The sequence below is a fragment of the Carcharhinus amblyrhynchos genome, chromosome 15 (assembly GCF_965287045.1).
Source record: "Carcharhinus amblyrhynchos chromosome 15, sCarAmb.v2.hapA, whole genome shotgun sequence".
Classification (NCBI taxonomy): Eukaryota; Metazoa; Chordata; class Chondrichthyes; order Carcharhiniformes; family Carcharhinidae; genus Carcharhinus; species Carcharhinus amblyrhynchos.
This window is the reverse complement of record NC_137338.1, coordinates 47,959,349-47,979,724: the sequence shown is the minus strand read 5'-3', so window position 1 is coordinate 47,979,724 and position 20,376 is coordinate 47,959,349. Positions and strand designations below refer to the sequence as shown.

The window sequence follows — 20,376 nt, the reverse complement described above, 5'->3', positions numbered from 1 at the left end:
CAGTGGATGGGAATGGTGGGGAGGGTGTGCAGAGAATTTAGTGGGAGTCCCAAGCAGCTTCTATGCTGATGGGATTTCCCCACTCAATTGTCCTTGTCTGCCAATGACAAAACAGAGACTCCTAAATTTACATCTGATTACCAATGTAGATCTGGCAGTTTCCCCAACATTGGACTCTCCATTCATATTGGTGTAAGGACACGCTGATGTGAATCATAATAGGTCCTCCACAATGTGTGACTGGTGAACAGAACGTGCTGGAGGTGCACAATTGAGTACAGCCCCCAGGGGGAGAGGGACATGCCTGGGTTATCCCAGCAGTTTCCCTAGCACTGCACTGTTGGGGCAGTGGCAGTGCCAGGGGAGTTCCATGGGGGAGGTACCAGGTTTTCATGTCTATTGTGGGTCAGAGTCCATGTCTATGGTATGGGGGGCGTGGTATTCAGTAGTGGCAGGAGGTTCCATGATGGGGAAGAGATTCTGTGATGGGGGAAGGGGAATACTGTGGTAGTGAGAGAAGTATTCCATGGAGGTAGAGGTTTTCTTTTTCTATTTTAATCTTTTTTACATTGGGGCACCCATCTTGCCCAAGTTGCTGGTCCACCCCATCAATATGACATTGTGGGGCTTCATTTTTTTATTAGAATGTCTAGAAATATGGCACTGATGAACTGACACTGACCAAAAAAAACATAAAATTTCAGCCAATGTTTTGAGTCTGTATGACTTCTTCAGAGCCTTCCTGTTCACTGTCTCCACTTTCGTCATTTATTTCCACTCTCTCTCTTCACTTCTTTTCTCTTTCTGTTTTTATTTCAGATTTCCAGCATCCGCAGTATTTTGCTTTTATCTAATCATAATCCCAGTTTGACAGACTTCACTGTGCACAATTAGGCTGGTACATTCTCTACGTTACAGTAGCGACGACACTTCATAGCTGTAATGTGCTTTGGGATATCCTGAACTCACGAAAGGTGGTATATTTTTTCTTTCAGCTATTAGAGCACATTTTAAAATAAATCATTAAATTTTATTAGCAAAACTGTCAAGTGCAGTAAAAGTTATGGAAGAATTGTATTCAAGTTGTTATCTACATTTCATAGACTAAATTAACATTAAATGAAAGATGGTCACTGACATTTTGTTCACATATAAGAGAATGGCAAACAAAGAGTATTAGTGACTTTAATTTGAAATATCTTCAATACGGAACCTAATTAAACTGATGTATTGATTTTAATACCTAATCTTTTGACTTCGTTTTATTAGTTACAGTATATAACTCCTATGAACACATAATTCAATGAAAGAGTAAGTAATTATTGCATCACATTTCAACAATTTGTTTTGCAGAACTGCTGCTAAACTGGTAATACCAGTGCCCAGAAATAGATTCAGTAAAATAGATTATTTGCACATCAAAATTTGTTTAGGTGCTTCAGATTCACATTTTTCTTAATAGAAATTAATCTTCATGTGTGAAAAGATTTAATTTTCAACTAGCCTTAATATATAAATAATCAGTCTCTCACAGAATGCTGTAATTTGCACATTGAGTAAAGAATAGGCTTTCAAAATGAAACTCAATTATAGCATTTTCAGGTAACTAAGTATAACCAGCCTTTCTCAGGATTTGAAGCCTGCTACCTTCTATTTTTCAGCTTTCTGAAAGTTCCATAATTAATTTATAAATGCTGTTTTTGATGACATTCTTTGCTTAAAAGTAGAGTCCCCGAATTGGAACTTTTCCAAGGAGCTATTCATGAATTAATTCCACAAAAAAACTCAAGAAAAAGTACTCAAAATGTGGACCTGGAACAAAAAAGGGAAATAAATATCATGCTATTTAAAGAAGAAATTAGTATTTGGTAAATATTTTCCTTTAGGATTAGGGCATATCAAAAAATTAAAGCCTGATAAAATTAATTTTGATTCTTTAATTACTAAGAAAGTTTGAGATATGTTACAAACATACTAAATTAGATGGAGGAATTGCTGGTATCTTTAAGATTAAAGCGTTCAACCTTGAGGATGATATTCAGTAAAAATAAACAATAATTTCACAACATATTTTTCAGCTGTAAAGCTACCAGAATGCATGAAATTCAGGTAGCTTCCTCAGTTTCGGATATGAATTCAGCCTTTATCTAGGGAGTTGTTTAGCACTGCATTTAGCTTTGAGTAAGGTTGATTCCTTGAGTAAGTGATCTATTTGAGAAATGGTATTCACAAGAAATGTTGGTTGGGAAAACACAAATTGGATTTTCCATCCATGAAAATGAAACAAAATGCAGCTGTGAGCACTGGATCTTATTCAGAGGGCTCAATTGGGACATCAATTCTATTGTCTGAAAATACCCTCTGAATGGACCTATAGAAAAATGAACAGGCACATTTTCATCCCAATGATGAAGATGTCCAATATATTATAATTGAAATATTACTGCAGAATGTGTTTCAATGTTGCCCAAATCAATAATGATAGCAGCAGCAAGTGGGCACAATTATTAGACAAGGCTTACTACAAATTCAATCTAAACATACTTTCCTTAATCTCTGCTAGTTCAGGTCAATGTTGCAGATATCAATGGTTGGGGCCATGGCTCAAGATTGTACCTCCATTTCCCTCCCTCCCAACTTTTCCTCCCTCCCACCCTTTCCTCCCTGCTCATTTTTATTATGTGGATGTGCTGGCGTTGGACTGGGGTAAACACAGTAAAAAGTCTGACAACACCAGGTTTTAGTCCAACCGATTTATTTGATAGTAAACGCACAAGCTTTCGAGGTTTCCCTCTTCGTCAGGTGAATGGAGAGTTCTGGCCTTGGACAGAGCATATAAAGCACAGACAGTTTAGAGATTACTGATTAGAATGCAAATCTTTACACCTAACCTGCTGTTCAAGTCCTAAAGTGGCTGACAATGTGTGTGGAAGGAGCACTGATCACAGGTTAAAGAGATGTGTATTGTCTTCAGACAGCACAGTGAGTGAGGTTTTGCAAACCCAGGCAAGTCACGGGGGTTACAGATAGTGTGACATGAACCCAAGATCCCTGTTGAGACTGTCCTCATGTGTGTGGAACTTGGCTATCAGCGTCTGCTCAGTGACTCTGCGCTGTCGGGTAAGCGTTCTCCAAGGCGGCCTTCACGACACACGACACACGACACACGAGGATGGTCTCAACAGGGATCTTGGGTTCACGTCACACTATCTGTAACCCCCGTGACTTGCCTGGGTTTGCAAAACCTCACTCACTGTGCTGTCTGGAGACAATACACATCTCTTTAACCTGTGATCAGTGCTCCTTCCACACACATTGTCAGCCACTTTAGGACTTAAACAGCAGGTTAGGTGTAAAGATTCGCATTCTAATCAGTAATCTCTAAACTGTCTGTGCTTTATATGCTCTGTCCGAGGCCAGAACTCTCCATTCACCTGACGAAGAGGGAAACCTCGAAAGCTTGTGCGTTTACTATCAAATAAATCGGTTGGACTAAAACCTGGTGTTGTCAGACTTTTTACTCATTTTTATTACCAGACAGCTGGAAGAATGGCCCTGAATGCTTCTAATGAGAGCAGAGAGAGGCCTCCTGTCCCAAATATTTGCTCCAATAGTTGATAATGTCTGTGATCCCCAGTGATCTCCTTAAGCTTTGCTCATTCCTTCTTGAACTTGATCCCATTCAGCATTGACTGCTTCTAGCCAGGAGCTATGAGGTTGGCAAGAAATAACCCAGAAACAATGGATTTGATCTCCATGCTGTTAGAGAATTATAGCATAATTCCAATACTTAAAAGTCTCCAAAATGGACGAATAGTTCATGAAATGTCATTACATGGTTTGGTCGAGCTTACATTTATTTGTTGCATGATTACTTGAATGATATCCTCATTTGAATATGTAAAACAAAAATCCATACAACCATTTTGTAAGAGCTGAACCATAAGCAAAGCCAAAGAATGTTTGCCACTGGTTGAGCTTTTCAATTTCTTGTGAAATTGTTGAAGAAATTAGAATGTACTTCAGATCAGCCAGGGTGCAGTGAATGCAATGAAAACAGGCTTGGAAGAGTGGCTCTTCCCAATTGTCTGCCCTATTTTTCATCTACTAATTTGGTAAAATATTCCTTCATGGAATTTCGACTATTTTTCTATATTCACTGTGACCAGAGATCCAATATGCAGAGGAACAGGAAAATCTGTTGCCAATTAAAGTCAATTGTTGAAACTGATGAGAATCTGAACAAAACATTTCGTGTTGTGTGAGAAAGACAAGTTGGTGTTCATGGAAGGCTAAAAACAGCACTGAGAAACTGTCAATGATATAATATTGTCATTAAAAAAAATCTCACGATTTCGGCTTCTATGGTATTTGGGAGGTACCATTCGGAAGGCTTTGGGCATCTTGAGTTTTTACTGTGGATTGCATTTCATCTATTTCTTGACAATGGTATTTTCTCCTGTAGTAAATTCGTGATAACAAAGTGATGATAAACATCTCCATTATTAGAAGTTGTTGGTTCATATCTGGAAAAAATTGAAATGTAATTAGTTGAATGATGAATTAAGCAAAATACCTCTGTTAATTATAATATGCTATTTGTGAAAAAATATATAAGTCTTAGGGCAATTTTTTATGGTCCTTGCTGGCAGCGTGGAGGATTGCTAGCAATGAGCACAACTTGGAGAATAAGCCACAATGTTAGAGCTCTATTCCTGACCTGATGTTTAGGTTGGCGAAGCCCTAGAGAGAGGAACAGGCAGAGACAGCATCTGAGAGAGAGAGGGGAACTGGCACAGAGAGAATCTGAAGGAGAGAAAGTGTGTGTGTGTGTGAGAGAGAGACAGAGACAGGACTGGGCAGAAAGTGTGAGAGAGAAGGCATTAATGAGCAGTGAGAGAGACCGAGAGAGAGAAGAATGGGCAGAGAAAGCAGATGAGAGAGAAAGGATTATTGGGCAGTGTGTGTGAGAGAGGATAGGTAGAGAAAAAATGTGAGAGAGAGAGACAATTGATGGGAAGTGGTCTGTCATGTGTGAGAGAAAGAGCGAGTGGCAGCAAAAAGCTCTCCAATGCTAAACCAGTCCAGATAGAAAATAATTGTGAACATGGTGGTGTGGAATCAGCAATGGCAGCAAAGCATTAAGGTTGGAGGAGTCTGATTCTCTCTATAGGGGTGACCTAGGCCATTAGCATTACTGAGGCAAAGCTGGGTGGCAGGACTTCAGCAGTGGCTGCATAAGCCTGAGAGTGGTGTGCTAGTGGGGATGAGAGTGGAGGGTGGACTTAAGGAGGTTGGTTCGGACTGAGGAGTCAGGGTCAGGTACACAGGCCCAAGGAAGTATATTTCCAGCATGCATGAAGAGAGGCAATGGATCCAGGCCTGCATGAGAATTGGATGGTCCTAACTCCCAGTAGAAGTTTGATGGGGTGTGGGGGAACAGGACAGGGGGTTTGGGGCAGAATTCGAGATGGATTGAAGATGAAGGGATTGAGTTGAGGATGAGGAGCTCAAAAGAGCTAGCTAGGCACGCTGGACAATTACATCACAGAGAAGATCATGGATCATAACAGGAAATCAAAATCAGACCAAAATCAATCAGCAGTGTTGTGTAGTGATAATGTGCAGTTATTTGTATTTGCTCCCTTTTTTCTAGCAATAAAATTGGTGCAGCTTTTACTGAAACTTTTATCCTGAGCTTTGTTTCACTGAGGTCATTTCTGTAATTTAGTTATGCATGTTTGCAATTTTGTCCTGATAAAATTTGCAGAATTTTTACACAAACTTTTATTCTGAGTATTTGTTGGGGCAAAACCTCCAAATCTGTAATAATCTTGAGCATCTTCATTTTCACAAACACATGTTGGAAGGGAACATTCAACTTTTTACTTCCAGATTTTTACACATGTTGATGCCTATTTGAAGTGCACCGCAGTAAAGACCACAAGAGTTTGAATCAGCACTAGTAATAGCAGCAGTATTACTGGCAGTTCCTGCTTGCCCTATCACCAGTATTACTTTTATTGGAACACCAGTTCTGAACAGTTCTTATTTCCTCATTCAGAGCTGGATCTAACTGGCACGAGTGTCAATGAAACTTCCTTCTGGGATGCACTAATGAAAAAAAAATTGTTTGAATAGTGAATGCATGAAAAATGTTTTACGTACTCATGTTCAAGCAGGATTGTACGATAAGCAAAGTTAATTTACCATGTCTATTTTTAAGCTATGTACCTTTATTCCAACGACACTGAACCTCTTAGGTTGTTGGCATGCACAGGACCAGTGAAGTTCATTGCTGTACAATATCTGTCTGATGTCATTTAAATAATCTTGAGAAGTAATAAGAAATCTACATGCTCTTTCCTCAACCAGGTAGTAAGGAAAGCGATGGAATTTTGTGCAACTATGCCAGAGGTAACCCCAATGTGAAGTGTCGGAAACCTTTCTCTTATGGTTTTGTGGCACATTTCCCAAATTTAAATTCAAATGACTTAACTTTGGCAATTTATGGTGTATAATTGATTTATAATAAAAGTTTATTGAAACAACATACATCCTCCTCTGGCTGTGGGTGAAAATGGAGGTGCACAGGCTATGCCACCTGACAATGCTGTTATGTTGATAATGGCAGCTTGCAGTTGAGTAAGAATGAATGAAATCTGTATGGAAAAAAAGGCAGAAAATTAAAATCACTCAGAACAATTGCAGTATCTATCACCTTTAAGAGGGGTGGGGGGGGAGGGGTGTGTTTGAGGGTCACGCGACCCAATCTCCCACTGGGATGGGAGCGCATGAATCGCAGGGCTGAAAGCAAGCTTTTACCATCAGAATCGATCCAAGAGCTGATTAGAGATAATGTACATTGAAGCATTCTGCACACAGTTTGAGTTAGTTAATAAACAGTTGTTGGTGTCAAGCTGGCGGTTGCCAATCTTTATGATTATCGTAACAACCTAAACCATGAGAATGGGTAGGCATGTAGGCTGTAATAACTAGTAGTTTCTTGAAGTTAATTATTTGACTTCTCATGCTAATTAGCCAGTGAATTAACTGATTAATAAAACTGACTCAGATGAAAACCGGGTGATTGTTACAGGTTTCATGTCTGCCTTAAATAATCTTTTGGGTATAGCAATGTTGGTCAATTATGTATATATGTATCCCCCTGGCCTTTATAGCGAGGGGGATAGAATATAAAAGTAGAGAGGTCTTGCTGCAACTGTAGAGGGTACTGGTGAGGTTGCAGCTGGAGTACTGTGTGCAGTTTTGGTCGCTGCACTTGCGGAAGGATATATTGGCCTTGGAGGGAGTGCAGAGGAGGTTCATTAGGCTGATACTGGAGATGAGGGGGTTGGCCTATGAAGAGAGACTAAATAGACTGGGTCTGTACTCATTGGAGTTTAGAAGGACGAGGGGGGCTCTTATAGAGACGTATAAGATAATGAAAGGGATGGATAGGGTAGAGGTAGAGAGATTCTTCCCGCTTAGAAAGGATAGCAGGACTAGAGGACACAGCCTCAAGATAACGGGGGGCAGTTTAGATCAGAGTTGAGGAGGAACTTCTTCACTCAAAGGATGGTGAATCTCTGGAATTCACTGCCCGTTGAAGTGGTGGAGGCTACCTCGCTAAATATATTTAAGTCACGGGTAGATAGGTTTCTGATAGACAGGGGAATTAAGGGTTATGGGGAGAAAGCGGGAAAATGGAACTGATCCACTTCAGATCAGCCATGATCTTATTGAATGGTGGGGCAGGCTCGAAGGGCTAGATGGCCTACTCCTGCTCCTATTTGTTATGTTCTTATGTAAATAGACCGAGTGACTTAAGTTGAAGTGAGTGCCAATATATACTTCAGCAATAGGATTGCCATGTGATTTGCATTGCACATTGTCTCTTTCAAGTGAAAAGTATTTTTTCTTATGTGCTATACAGACAAAACGTACCATACATGGAGAAGGACACAAGAGAGTGCAGACTGTACTGTTACAGTCAGAGCTAGGGTGTAGAGAAATATCAATTTATGGCGAGGTTGGCCCATTCAAAATTCTGATGGCAGCAGGGAAGAATCTATTCTTGAGTCAGTTGTCCTCATGCATACTCCCACAGTCTTGTAAAAGATAGGCTGAATCATTTGATGGGCCAAGACCAGGTATGAATTGTTAGGCTGCTTTACTTCAAAGATGTAAAATGAATATTAAAAAAGACAGTCAAAGAAAATTTCTGTTAACTTGGAATCATTACTCAGGAGGCCATTCAGTCCACTGACTCTGTGTTAGTTCTCGACAGAGAAATCCAGTCAATCGCTCTCCCCGGTTCTATTCCTGTAGCAAGTTTATTTCCCTCAAGTGTCCATTCAATTTCTGTTTGAAATTGTTGCTCATCCCCACTTCCACAACCCTCATAGACAGCAAGTGCCATATCATTACCACCCTCCTGCAAAAAAAAGGTTCTTTCTTTCACTCTCCCCTATGTCTTTTGTCCAAACCCTTAAATCTGTGTTCCTTTGTCCTTATATCATGAGATAATGGGAGGGGCTTTTCCTTTTCTTTGTCTGCCTTATCTGAACCTGTTATAGTTTGTTCACCTCTATCAAATCTCCCCTCAATCTCTTGTGTTTCAAGGAGAACAGCAGTTTCTTCAACCTAATCTTTTAATCAAAGTTCTTCATCTATGGAAACGTTCTGGGGAATTCGCCTCTGCACCCTTTCAAGGATTCTTACATCCTTCCTGAAGTATTGAGATCAGAACTGGATACAATACTCTAGTTGTAGCCTAACCAGAGCTTTATAACAATTCAGCACAAGCTCCTTTATTCTCAATACCTCATTTTCTGAAGTCCTAGATCCATACGCTTTGCTAACTAATCTCTCAGTATATTCTGCCACTTACAAAGATCCATGCACATAAATACCCTGGCCTCCCGTTCCTGCATACTCTTTAGAACAGTGCCATTAAGTATATATGGGCTCTCCTTTTCCTTCAGGCAAAATGAATCAGTTCACATTTCTCAATATTAAATTCTTTCTACGATTTCTTCTTTGTTTCTGTCGTCCCAGCCAGGGAAAGGCTAGGCTTGCCAACTCTGGTTGAAGTTATCCCTGACAGTTTGATAAATGACATTTTACCATATTAACATCTATTTATATAGGAAAGGCATCTTTGGCCTTATATATTGAGTCTGCCTTTGAAAACCCAGGAGAGTTTAAGGGGTTTTGTTTTTCTTTGTCTCCAATTCCCTGGACAGACTGGGTGTTTCCACGTCAAGGAAGTAAACGAGGCTCAAGGGACTTTTACAATATAAAATTTCATAAAAGTCTCAGGTAAGATTTTTGACTGTTATTTTTGAACAATTCAAATAAATGCTTAATCAAGAAGTGTACCGATTATAGAATCCTACAGTGCAGAAGGAGGCCATTTGGCCCATTGAGGTTGCACTGACCACAATCCCACCCAGGCCCTATCCCAAAAACCTCATGCATTTACCCTAGCTAGTCCCCTTTTAGCATGGCCAATCCACCTAACCTGCATATCTTTGGACTGTGGGAGGAAACCATCGCATCTGGAGGAAACCTACGCAGACATGGGGAAAATGTGCAAACTCCACACAACCAGTGACCGAAGCCAGGAATCGAACCTGGGTCGCTGGCACTGTAAGACAGCAGTTATGTTATGATTGTTAAGTTAATTATTCAACTTTTTAACACTTATTGCACCAGCGTGCTACTTTCTTTTAGAAATACACAGTAAAACACAGTGGACAGTCTGTATAATCCCTAGCAAAAATAGTAGGGTTAGCAGTAATTGTTATCCAATTTGGATAGCAATACCATTCATGTCCAACACAAGATTATTCACTTCTGCTCGTAAGAAACATGCATCCACGTACGATAATGTATTTTAAAAATGAACAAGAGGGACAAAAGAAAAGCAACAATAGTGGCATTTCTTTTCAAGTTTTTTTAAAATTAATATTGTGTAACGTAAGTTATTTTCTTTGTCAACATGACATACATTCTGTCCAATGGGGCTCAAACCAGTCTGGTACCAAACTGTTCTTTTTTTACAGAGAATATACAATGGCTACAAGGCACAAATTCCAATTTACCTGATAAAGAGTAAATTTGGGGATTATCTTCTGATTTTTAAGTTCACCTTTGACTTTGTTAAAAACAATCCCAATTGGCCATAGTGCGACTATTGTGGACACACCAAGGGAAGTGTTAATCCATATTGCAGGTCCACTTGGAGAAAGCTGTAAAATTAAAAATCATAAACTGTTAGGTTTATTAAAAATACAACTAACTCTTATCAATTCTATACCATAAATTATTTGTTTTTCTGTAATTAATCAAGTGTAATGTAGGTAGGTAAATCCAGTCACCTTATAGATTAACTGCTGGGCTCTGGTTTGTACCAAACCATTGATGTTAGTGGAGATCAATAATCCATCATGTAGTTTTTTTGAAGACAATCACAATCCACAATTACCATGTTCTCCCCAGTAACTCTATGCTCCTCACACTCCAGCTCCCACCCAAGCCCCATGCCTGCCACACCTCATCACCATTTTTAACGTCAACACTCCCAACCATACTCTTTCTCTCGGTGTCATTGCAGGACAAACTCAACCACAATAAGGGTGAGTGGCTGTAGCCAGCTAGAGCCATACCCGAGCTGAGAACCCTCATAGGTTTAGAGGAGCGTGCCCTCAAGCTGGCTGGGGAGAAGGAAGGCTGTGCCTGTGCTGCTGGTGAACTGGGGGCAACAGAGAAATAGGAGAATCCTCAAGACATACACTGTTATTCCTTAAGCCTCAAGTGTGTAATCAATATTCCTATTCCTTGTAATGCACTGATGATATGACCCTTCTTTTGCAAGCCAACCAGCATTCCATCTGCTTTCTTGACCAACTTCACCACCTTGTCCATATGTCATGCTAATTTCAAGGACCTGTAGATGTGCACTCCAAGATCTTTCCCTTCCTCAATCCCTCTCAATATCTTCCCATTTATTGAGTATTCCGTTGCTTTGTTTGCTTTCCCCAAATGCATTGACTCACACTTTTCTGGATTGATTTCCATTTGCCACTTCTCTGCCCACTCAACCAAACTATAGATAACATTCTGGGAGGAATTTTACCATCCTGCGAACCATGGGAATTGTAGCAGGCGGGGGAGAAGGAGGGGCGGGGGTGGGGGTGCAGACCATGCAAAGGTCCATTGACCTCGGGCAGGATTTTCTGATTTTGGGGCCAGTGTTGCTGGAAATTCTTGCCCCTGGAGCCAACAGCTATTCTCTTCACTATCAATTTTTGTGTCATCTGCAAATTTTCCAACCATGCTTCCCACATTTAAGTCTAAATCATTAAATAATTATATGTATTTTTGGAGAGAATTACAGCATTAACCCAGATTTGTGAACTTTGCAAAAGGGCAAAATTGCCAATTTCCATCTTGTAATTAAAATTTATCAACTTATCACCAACATTTTTATTTATTTTGTTCAACTATTAGCACCTAGCTCAACAGGGAAAAAGAACATACATCATCCAGACTGAATGTCCCATTCACCCAAAGGACTAAAGTGAAGATCATTAGGACTGGCCGCAAGAAAGCTAGCTGAAATGTTCCCAATTTTAGCACGAACATCAGGCACCTAAAAAGGAAGAATCAAATATGAATATATTTAGGCGACAGTTTAAAATGTCAAATATAGGTCTTCCATTCACTTTTATATTTAACTAACAAGTTAACGATCTGGCACGCTGTGAAGCCACAGGATGTTTTTGTTGTGGCATTATTGTATTTTTGCAAACCAATGCCAAAAGACAGGTTTAGGAGTTGGCCATTAGGTCCCTCGAACCTGCTCAACCATTCAATATGATCATGACTGATCCTCTCTTTTAATGCCATTCTTCCATTCTCTCCCCATTGACACCTTTAAAGTCTAGAAACCGATTTCCTTCTTAAATATATTCAGTGACTTGGCCTCCACAGCCTTTTGTGGTAGAGAATTCCACAGACTCACCACCTTCTGAAAGAAGAAATTTTTCCTCATCATAGCCCTAAATAGCCTATCTCTTAATCCTGAGACTGTGACCTCTTGTTCTGGACCCGTCCACCAGCAGACTGAATACTCCTGCATCCAGTTTGTCCAGCCCTATCACGAATGTGTATGTTTCAATCAGAGCTCCTCTCGTTATAGAGTCATAGAGGTTTACAACATGGAAACAGATCCTTCGGCCCAACTTGTCCATGCAGCCCAATTTTTACCATTAAGCTAGTCCCGGTTGCTCACGTTTGGCACACATCCCTCTATACCATCTTACCCATGTAACTGTCTAAATGCTTTTTAAAAGACAAAATTGTACCCATCTCTACTACGACCTCTGGCAGCTTGTACCAGACACTCACCACCCTCTGTGTGAAAAAATTGCCTCTCTGGACCCTTTTATATCTCTCTCCTCTCACTTTAAAACTATGCTCTCAAGTTTTAGATTCCCCTACCTTTGGGAAAAGATGTTCACTATCTACCTTATCAATGCCCCTCATTATTTTATAGAACTCTATAAGATTACCCTCAAGCCTCCTACGGTCCAGGAAAAAAAGTCCCAGTCTATCCAGCCTCCCCTTATAACTCAAACCATCAAGTCTCGGTAGCACCCTAGTAAATCTTTTCTGCATTCTTTCCAGTAATTCTCCAAATCCAGTTAATACAGGCCTCATCAACCCAATCTCTCCTCATAGGACAATCCTGTCATCCCAGGAATCACTCTGGTGAACTTTCACTGTTCAACCTCTGTGGCAAGCAGATCTTTTCTTTGGTAAGGAGACCAAAACTGCACACAATACTCCAACTGTGGTCTGACAAAGGCCCTGCACAGTTTCAGTAATACATTCTTGTTCTTGTATTCAAATCAACTTGCAATGAAAGCCTTCCTAACTATTTGCTGAACCTGCATGCTTGCTTTCAGTGATTGGTGTACAAGGACAACCAAGTCCCTTTGTACATGAACATTTCCCTGTCTGTCACCATTTCCACTGAGTGCCATAAACTGACTGAACACCAGTGTATTTCTCTCCAAATATTAGGACGCTAAGGATGTCATGTTTCATGTTGTCATGTAGAAGGGCAGGACCTGTCTACACTGAGATTGGGGCACCCCCTCCTCCTCCTTCCTCACCCCCCCCCAACAACCAAACAATCAGAGCTGACCTCCCCATCCTCCCCCTGCAATCAGAGCCAGCCTCTTCTCCCACCCACCCCCGCCCCCGGCCCGCAATTGGAGTTGGAGTTGGCATTCTTCCCTGCTGCGCAATCAAAGCTGCCCAAAGAGTCAATGCCAGCACTCACCAACCCATCCCCCCCTCAGTCAATGCCAGCACTCCCCTCCCACCTTTCCCTTGAATATCATCAGCATCAAACCCTTCCCCCAAAAACGCCACCCAAACATCACCAGCATCTCAAGTTCCCACCGCCACTCCTCCACCACCACAAATAAATGATTCACCCACCTTCCTTAGGGCTCCCACTAGGACCCGCCCCTATCACTGTCGCTGTCACAGGTTGGCACTGCTCAGTTCGCATAGTGGCAAATTTCGCATCAGCATAGTTTTGAAATAGCAAGGGATCAATATATGGTGAGGGGGGGTGATTAATATTATTTAAATATATTAAAATCAGGTCACGCCCATAGTGGGCATGATCCTGATTACATCACCAGTGAGGGTGGTGAAAATCAGATATTGCGATTTTGCCTGTGAAATTTGTGACTCCAGCTTTCGCTGGATCTTGGACTCCCAATACTATTTCCGTGGATACAGAGCGATGGCTCAAGATCATCCCCATTATATCCATTGATTCACCCTTATCTATAATTATTACATCTTCAAAAAAACTGCATTAAGTTTATCAAGCATGATTTCTCTTTCATTAATCCATCTTGACTTTGTCTAATTCCATTAATATTTTCTAAATGTCCTATTATCACATCCCTCATAATAGATTCCAGCATTTTATCTGCTCCTGATGTTAGGCTAAGCGGCCCATAAGTTTTTTCTTCCTCCTTTTTTAAGTAGTGGAGTTACATATGCCATCCTCCAATCAGCTGGGATTGTTCCAGAATCCCTAGAATTTTGGAACATGACAACAAACACTTCTATTATTTCTATGGCCACCTCCTTCAGTGCCTTGCAATGTAGATTATCAGGCACTGGGGATTTATTGGATAATTTTCTTCAATCCCTCTTCTCACTCGACCGTTGGTCCCGGCATTTCTGGGAAATTATTTGTTTCTTCTTCAGTAAAGGCAGAAGTAAAGTAATTTAGTTAATTGTTCTGTTATTTATTTGTTCTGTATTATAAATTCTTTCTTTTTGGAGTGCAAGCAACCTTCATCTGTATTCACTAATCTTTTTTGTTTTACAGACTAATGGAAGCTTTTACGGCTGTTTTAATGTTCCTTGCAAGTTTATTCTCATGCTCTATTTTTCTCCTCTTAATCAATTTCTTGGTCCTCCTTTGCTAAATTCTAAACTGCTTCCAATCCTTAAGCTTATCACATTTTCCAGCATCTTTATATGATTCCTCTTTGGATTTAATGTTTAATTAAACCTTACAACTACTGCTAGACAACTTTCACTAATGTTTTCCTTCCCTTGTTGCTTCTTACCTCCACCCAGACTGATTCCACATCTAGATTTTCTGAGCTCATATCTTCTCTCTCTATTGCACTGATTTCATCCTTAACTAATAATGCCACCTCTCCTCCTTTTCCTTTCTGCTTGTCCTTTCCAAACATTGACTACCCTTACATTCAATTCCGAATCGTTCCTATCATATTCGTTCCTAGCCTTGGTCACCCACAGCCATTTCTCTGTAATCACATCTACTTTATTGTGAATGCTCTATGCATTCAGATGCTGTGCCTATAGGTTGGCTTTATAACATTTTTACACATTTTTTGTAGTATTTGCTGCTAGTTTTTGTTTTCTTCTGCCTTCCACTTTTGCTTTTTATTTTTCTATCTTTTATTTCCATTTATGTTCCACATGTAACAACAGTAGTGAAAAAAATATTCACCAGTACTGTGGGGATGGTTTAAACTAGAGTGGCAGGGGGATGGGAACCTGAGCAAGGAGACACAAGAGAGGGAAACATAGATGGAAATGTGTGCTCATTTACTGATCCAGTATTAACACCAACAAATTTTTACATGTTTACGCCTTTCTGTTACTACTGGTTATTTTTAATTCCTTAGTCCCCTACATCATATCTCCCCTGGGAAAAAAGAACAATTTAAAGCAGCTACTGTGATTCCTACAAGATTGTGATCTCTTGGGAACCAATGATACACTTGTCTATTATCAGGAGCCCACAAGGTGGAGTAATAAGTTAGAAGGACATTTACAATTTCATAGCATTGTATATCAGAGATCAAGGAGCTCCATTACATGGCTTACAGATATAATAAATAGTACGTCTAGGAACTAAACTGTTCCCACTAGCAAGCTGGTGGTATGTTTATAAAGTAGCTTTAAAGTCTGAACTAGAAAAAGCAAAATGACGTGAAGATTTTGACTCTGGATTGGATTTTCAGTGATTCCTTCTGGAAAGCCCATAGTATGTGAATGTTAGGTGAGGACAAAATCATGTGCAGCTGTGATTTCCTCCTTGCATGCATACAGTAACTAATGCTCAAAATCTATACTCATGTAAAAAAATACCATTTTGATCAGGTGTCAAAGGCTTTCAGCCCTCTCAGAGCTGCATTTCAAAATATGTAGCTACTTTCAAAAAAAGAACTAGGAATAGAAGTAAAACTAAGGATTTTTTTATAAAAGAGAAATATTACAGTGTTTCAAATTATTTATAGAATTACCAAAGAACTTTACATTGGTCTCTATCTATGTTTATTATCAATTTTATTGAATACATATATTTCCAATGAGAGGCTGGTTAGTCCAGTTAACCAGCATATGGTTTTGAACAGTGCTAACAGCACAGGTTAAATCTGCATTCCAACTGAAGTAGGCTTGAAATGTGTCTCCTCATCTTGCCCCTGAGGATAAAAGGCAATAGCAAACCACTACTGACAAAAACTTCCATAAAAACTGTTTGGGATGAAGCATCAGCATTCAGGAAGTGCAGCTGTGGCATGACAAACACTTGTCCACTTTTTGTATTGTCAGCATAAGGTATTCCATGACCAAATAAACTATTGACGAAAAGAAAAGTAAAAATTCCAATTCTAAAGCCCTAAATGTCTTCACCGTCAAATACAGCTGGCAGCCATCCTTGTCCCTCTCCCATGACTCGCACTTTATGATCCCCCATCTGCCATCACTCACCTGTGGCCTGTGATTCAGTAACGATAGGAAGTCTTGGATGGATGTTGTACTGAAGACAGTCACTTTCTGCTGGTGGCCCTGCCATTCAAGAGAATTGCCAGTCTCTAACCGGCCATCAGTTTTTCATAGAAATCATAGAAACCCTACAGTGCAGAAAGAGGCCATTTGGCCCACGAGTCAGCACCGATCACAAACCCACCCAGGCCCTACCCCCATATCCCTACATATTTACCCGCTAATCCCTCTAACCTGCACATCTCAGGACACTAAGGGGCAATTTTAGCATGGCCAATCAATCCAACCCGCACATCTTTGGACTGTGGGAGGAAACCAGAGCATCCAGAGGAAACCCACACAGACAGGAGGAGAATGTGCAAACTCCATACAGACAGTGACTCAAGCCGAGAATTGAACCTAGGTTTCTGGAGCTGTGAAGCAGCAGTGCTAACCACTACGCTACCGTGCCACTCCTAAATTAGAGAAAACACAAACTAGAAGATAGTTTGTCAGACAATACTTCCGTTCCCAGGGTCTGTGATCCTGGGGAAGGCCCCACTGGTACCCAGTTAAGTGTCCAAATGGCATTTACTGTAGCGCACATTCCATAAAAGAGGCGACTTAGGGCTCTTAGTGTTTCTCCAGCAGGTGGACAATATAACCCATTGTCTCTATTTCTGGTACATCAGTTTCAGGAAAAACAGATGCTAGTCCTTCAAACATTTTTTTCTCAGTCAAGCCTATGCTCACCTTGAAATCTTTGTAAAAGGCAAACACAGGCAGCAGCAACAACAAGGCCCTGTACTAATTTTGACAGGAGTATCATGAAAGCGTTTCAGGAAAGCCTTGTCACCTCCAAATTCTTCTATCATCATTTGCTGGAATTTATGGATAACAACTGCAAAATACCTAGAGAAATAATAACAAAATAATTCAAGATATTTATCCTACAATGAATAATCCACCAAAATGACTTGTATTCTTTTGAGATGCATAATCCTGAATGTTTTAAAATGTCTTTCAGTTACCATCACCATGAATTTCTTTGGATATTTATACCATTTTTCTGGGGGTTGCTGATGCTCTCCTACTGAAATTAACTCTGAAGGTAAGGCCTATGTCTTACACCAGAAAATGTTGAGTTGAAGAAAACGTAGTAACTAATAGTGAAAGATAAAGAATTCTCAAAAGCTCTGTTCAACTTGGATTGGTGCAGTGGATTGTGAGCTCTTTGGGAGGTTTCTGTACTATTGCCACGAGTGTTACTAATATTAATTAAGATCTAATATTAATTAAGACAAGTTAATTACACTCCATCAAAAGTGCAATGTTCCCTTGTCAAGACAAGTCAGAGCTACCTTGTTGAAAACAAAGTAAAGTAGGCATAATGGTGAGTGTATACTGTGTGATGGAATGTAGATTTGCTCCTGAATACCACTGAATTGTCACTCATTTTACTGTCTGGAAATGCGAGCAGAAACCAAATGTCATCCACAGGTTCAAGAAGAAATTTGAATGACATTCATCATGGACTTAGTATTATGCATTTATCAGCAGCTGAGTCCAGAGCAGCTGTGACATAAATCTGGGAACAAGTCATCTGCTTGATTGGCAGAGATCCAGAAAAAGAAAATTCATTTGCTACGAATGCTGGAGTATTATGCCTATGTTGTCACTTGAAGGATAGTTCTACGACCTCCCTTTTTTTATCAGGTAGATAACTTCCTCAATGTACACAAGATTTGTAAATGGAGATCTATGATTGCAAGGACATGGATTAGAGAATCAGGTCTATTAGCCTCTGGCTGCCACCATCCCCTTCCCCCCCACCCAATTTCCAAGTAGATGGGACTTTCCTACCCACTCTGGGATCAGAAATTTCAACAACCGCTCCCCCCCATCTCAAGGTTAATGGACCTTTAAATGGCCCTCTAGACTGTTTGTCCCAGTCAAGACGATTTCTGTCATGGACAGGGGAATCACAAAATTTATCCCTCACATATAGGACAAGATTGTGAAATTAACTATTTCAGATTAAAAATAACTTCAAAGATATATGTCACCAACCTATTCCTGAATCTATCAACCATTGTAATGTGGATTATAATGAAGAAATTATGTAAATGACAATTGTATTCAGCATTCTCATTTTATTTTAGATGTTGTAAAGAGAGACATTTGCACATTTATTGGTAACTTTTTTTTGTCTTGTACTTTAAAACCGTTATCAGAGACAGGGTGGAAATGGATTTTATGTGATTCCATCTCCAGCAACCATGAAAATAATTTATTTTTGTATAAATGTGAGATGATTGACGGAAGGGCTCTTGATTTTTTTTCCATAAAATTCACAGAACCCCTACAGTGCAGAAGGAGGCCAGTCAGCCCATTGAGTCTGCACTGACACAATCCCACCTAGGCCCTATTCTTATAACCCCACTTAGTTACTCTGCTAATGCCCTGATACTAGGGTCAATTTAGCATGGCCAATCCATCTAACCTGCACAACTTTGGACTGTGGGAAGAAACCAGAGCACCAGGAGGAAACCCAAGCGAACATGGGGAGAATGTGCCAGAATTGAATCCAGGCCCCTAGCGCTGTGAGGCAGCAGTACTAACCACTGTGCCGCCCCTTTCTGTAGAATTCATATAATTTCAAGGCATTTCCACTTTAATATAGAATGTAGTAGTAGTTGGGGATAGTGGGGTGAAGGGTATTGACACTGTCCTTTGTCACAATGACAAAGTCCACAGAAGGGTGTGTTGTCTGCCTGGTGCTCGGGTCCGGGATGTCACAGCTGGGCTGCAGAGGAACCTGGAGTGGGAGGGTGAGAATCCGGTAGTTGTGGTACATGTGGGGGCCAGCGACGTAGGCAAAATGCGAACTGAGGATCTGGGGAGGGAGTATGAAAAGCTGGGAATGGAATTAAAAAGTAGAACCGACAAGGTGGTTATCTCTGGGCTACTGCCTGAACCGAGTGCAGACGGGCGTAGGGTTGACAGGATTAAGGAAGTGAATGGGTGGCTCAGGGATTGGTGTGGGAGGAATGGGTTTGAATTTATGGGGCATTGGCATCAGTATTGGGGTAGGTGGGACCTGTTCGGGCGGGATGGGGTGGGTCTGAACCGTGCTGGGACCAGAGTCCTGGCAAATCGTGTAAAGAGGACTGTAGACAGGGCTTTAAACTATTTAGAGGGGGGGAGGGTGCAAGGGTAGGTGACATTACGAGGCCTAAAGTTAAGGAGAGGGTACAGGTAAGGATGGAGGCAGACGATGTCCCAATAATAAAGGGAGTAGGGGGCGTGAGTATGAATAGGGTCCAGGGGAAGGCTGGGATGAAGGCACTTTATCTGAATACACGAAGCATTCGGAATAAAGTGGATGAGCTGGTGGCGCAGATCGACACAAATGGATATGATCTGGTGGCCATTACAGAGACGTGGCTGCAAGGTGACAGGGACTGGGAGCTGAATGTCCAGGGGTATCAAGTGTTTAGGAAGGATAGGCGGGAGGAAAAAGTGGGGGGCATAGCTCTGCTGATTAAGGATAGCATCAGGGTGGTAGCAAGGGATGATATTGGAGCCAAAGAGCAGAAAGTGGAATCGTTGTGGGTGGAGATTAGGAACAGCAAAGGGAGGAAGACGCTGGTGGGTGTCGTCTATAGGCCCCCGAATAATGATCTGGAGGTGGGGCGGGCTGTTAACGCGCAAATAAGTGCGGCATGCAGGAATGGGACAGCCGTAATTATGGGGGATTTCAATCTGCATATTGATTGGTCGACCCATGTTGGACGCGGTGGGCTCGAGGAGGAGTTCTTGGAATGCTGCCGGGATAGTTTCCTGGAACAATGTGTGTTGGAGCCGACGAGGGAGCGAGCTGTCTTGGATCTGGTGTTATGTAATGAGGCGGGTAGAATCAGGGACGTTGCAGTGAAGGATCCTCTTGGGGAGAGTGATCATTGTATGGTGGAGTTTCTGGTGCAGATGGAGGACGACAAAGTGGGTTCCCGGACACGCGTCCTTTGT

The 20,376-nt window shown here is 41.0% G+C and overlaps 1 protein-coding gene and 1 long non-coding RNA gene across 2 annotated transcripts in view; one reads left to right on the top strand and one right to left on the bottom strand.

Annotated features, from left to right (window-relative positions):
* LOC145352980 (uncharacterized) overlaps positions 1–2,610 on the top strand; it is a 44,411-nt gene extending 41,801 nt beyond the window's left edge. The window contains exon 3 of the long non-coding RNA XR_013888630.1: positions 820–2,610. This is a non-coding gene — a long non-coding RNA (uncharacterized LOC145352980). The remainder of the gene's footprint in view (positions 1–819) is intronic.
* A 916-nt stretch (positions 2,611–3,526) lies between these two features.
* Positions 3,527–20,376, bottom strand: part of slc51a (solute carrier family 51 member A) — a 33,676-nt gene continuing 16,826 nt past the window's right edge. The window contains exons 4-8 of the mRNA XM_080203286.1: positions 17,101–17,259; positions 11,548–11,659; positions 10,110–10,256; positions 6,557–6,662; positions 3,527–4,526 (exon numbers count right to left, since the gene is read on the bottom strand). Coding sequence (XP_080059412.1) covers positions 4,363–4,526; positions 6,557–6,662; positions 10,110–10,256; positions 11,548–11,659; positions 17,101–17,259 — 688 coding nt within the window. The 3' untranslated portion in view covers positions 3,527–4,362. The remainder of the gene's footprint in view (positions 4,527–6,556; positions 6,663–10,109; positions 10,257–11,547; positions 11,660–17,100; positions 17,260–20,376) is intronic.